The sequence below is a fragment of the Epinephelus moara genome, chromosome 19 (genome assembly GCF_006386435.1).
Source record: "Epinephelus moara isolate mb chromosome 19, YSFRI_EMoa_1.0, whole genome shotgun sequence".
In the NCBI taxonomy this organism is placed as follows: Eukaryota; Metazoa; Chordata; class Actinopteri; order Perciformes; family Serranidae; genus Epinephelus; species Epinephelus moara.
The window spans coordinates 1,589,637-1,591,864 of record NC_065524.1 but is presented as its reverse complement, the minus strand read 5'-3'; the positions used below and the strand labels follow the sequence as shown (position 1 = coordinate 1,591,864).

Here is a 2,228-nt window from a genome sequence, read left to right as displayed (position 1 = left end):
AGCACAACACAGCAGCATGTCAAGTTGGCCGAACCTGAGCAAAATACCGTGAAATACCGTGAAACCAATATGATTTTTCTTAAAACCGTGATATGAAAATTTTGTCATACCGCCCAGCCCTAGTGTGTGTGTGTGTGTGTGTGTGTGTGCCTGATATCTATTTGTACAGGAATTTTGCCCTTCTGTCCTTCTGAGTGGCAAAGCTCTCAATGACCCTATTATTGAAGTCAGGGATGTTTCTGACAAGGTTTTTATCCATGGAGAGCATGGCCAGAGCATTCAGGCGATCCTGCGTCATGGTGTTCCTCAGGAAGGTCTTGATCCTCTTTAAAGTAGAGAAGCACCTCTCTGATTCTGCTGTTGTCATGGGTGTGGTGATGAGAATCTTGAAAAGACTGACAGTCTCAGCAAATGTGGCCTGAAGGTTGTTCTCCATGAAAAACTGGAACAGAGTCAGTGCACCACCGCAAGCCTTGAACTCGTCGTTCTCATAGATGAGGGATAGCTCTGTTCTGAGCTTGGCCTTGTTCAACATGGGGTAGGCCTCCACGGTGGTTTCCACTGCTGCATCCGGGAACTGTACAGTGTGTTGCGCAAACAAGTCTCAGCAGAGTGGCACTGATGAGGTGCTTGGTAAAAGAGAACCGCTCTCTGGCGTGACTCAGAATGGTATCACATATGACATGATACATAAATAAAAAATAAAAAAACAGGTCAGTACACACAGTAAACATCAGAATTTAATTTTCACATCTGTTAGTCTAAATAATGTCATCAGTATCCTCATACGAGAGGAGTATGTTATTTTGTGAGAAGATGGGACAGCTTACTGCTTGACATCAGGAATGTGAAATAACCACATCTAAACACTTCAGTGTCTGCCTTCCTCAGATGTGTGGTGAATAGTGCTGCACGATTTGATAAAAATGTGCGATTGCGATTATGGTGGACAATATTGCGATTTGCGATTGAGATTACAATATAATAAATAAATGGTATCGTGAGTCTTTCTGCTTGATTCAGTGTTTCCCCTACATTATATTAGGGGGGCACTGACCTGACATAGTTATTGTTATGGACAGACAGCGTGTCAATGACCATCAACAGACTGAGCACAGTCAAACACGCTGCTCACACAGCAGCGCAGCACATCTGCAGATGAAAATTAGCCTGTATGGCTAAATTTGGCACATTTACGTGACTTAAGTGATCATGTTAATTAATGTGCACTGTCCCCTCTTAAATAAAATAAACATAAACTGTACACACAGCGGAGGGAGCCTGTGTTGCGTTCAGGCATTGTCACGTAAATGACAAATTCCAGCGCCATAGCACAACACAGCAGCATGTCAAGTGGGCCGAAACTGAGCAAAATTGCTCAATTTTTCATTTGTTATGGAGTCCATGATTTCCCTGTGACACTTACAAATGTTTGCTTAACTGTGCTTGGATGTTGTTTTATGAGGCTCTGGCAGCTTTCAATTGTCTCATTGTCTTTAATGTTACACGGCTCGGCTTTCTCTCGCATGCATTCTTCCTACTTTTCCCTGTGCTGTGTTGTCTCAAGTGTTGATATAGATTGGTAGTGTTGCCGTGGGACGTGGCGACTTTAACTTTTAAACTTTTACACAGCATGTCTTTCAGGTACGGCGACGTTGGACAGAAAGACGCGCTGTGTAAAAGTTTAAAAGTTTGTTGACATCACGCCCACAAGCTATCCTGGTGCATGCAGCCGGTGTTGTGTCCCTGCTGGTTTCCAATTTAACTGGTTTCCTTACCGAACAGCTGCAGATGTGCTGCGCCTCCGTCAGCAGATTCGCCACAAATTCACAAACATACACAACATATTACTGGCGATCTTAAAGTCGCAGCCCACATCTACCACAGCGAATATGCTTATGTAAGTGAGCACTACGTACCAGTGACATTAAAAAAAGAAAGGAAAGAAAATATGATATACACAAATTTGTGTCAAGCTGGACTCGATTTCACGTCAGCAAAAGACAATATAACACCAACCGCATGTCTACCTGTGTGAGCCACTGAGACTCACAGAGCGCACGGCTTTCCTCAGGTATTAGTAAATTACGTCAGCATCCAGGTAACATTTTGATTTGGGCTGACCTGAGACAACTGGTTACCCTCGGCTTGCCTTGAAAATACCCACACATATTTATCAATGTTTCTTGTTCTTTTTCCACGAGTCTACAAACATATTCAGTGCCACA

At 43.3% G+C, this 2,228-nt stretch overlaps 2 protein-coding genes across 3 annotated transcripts in view; one reads left to right on the top strand and one right to left on the bottom strand.

Annotated features, from left to right (window-relative positions):
• The window catches only part of kcnk18 (potassium channel, subfamily K, member 18), a 110,544-nt gene that overhangs the window by 95,186 nt on the left and 13,130 nt on the right, over positions 1 to 2,228 (top strand). The window lies entirely within an intron of this gene.
• The window catches only part of LOC126406525 (zinc finger MYM-type protein 1-like), a 5,846-nt gene continuing 3,624 nt past the window's right edge, over positions 7 to 2,228 (bottom strand). The window contains exon 3 of the mRNA XM_050070840.1: positions 7 to 577. Coding sequence (XP_049926797.1) covers positions 158 to 577 — 420 coding nt within the window. The 3' untranslated portion in view covers positions 7 to 157. The remainder of the gene's footprint in view (positions 578 to 2,228) is intronic.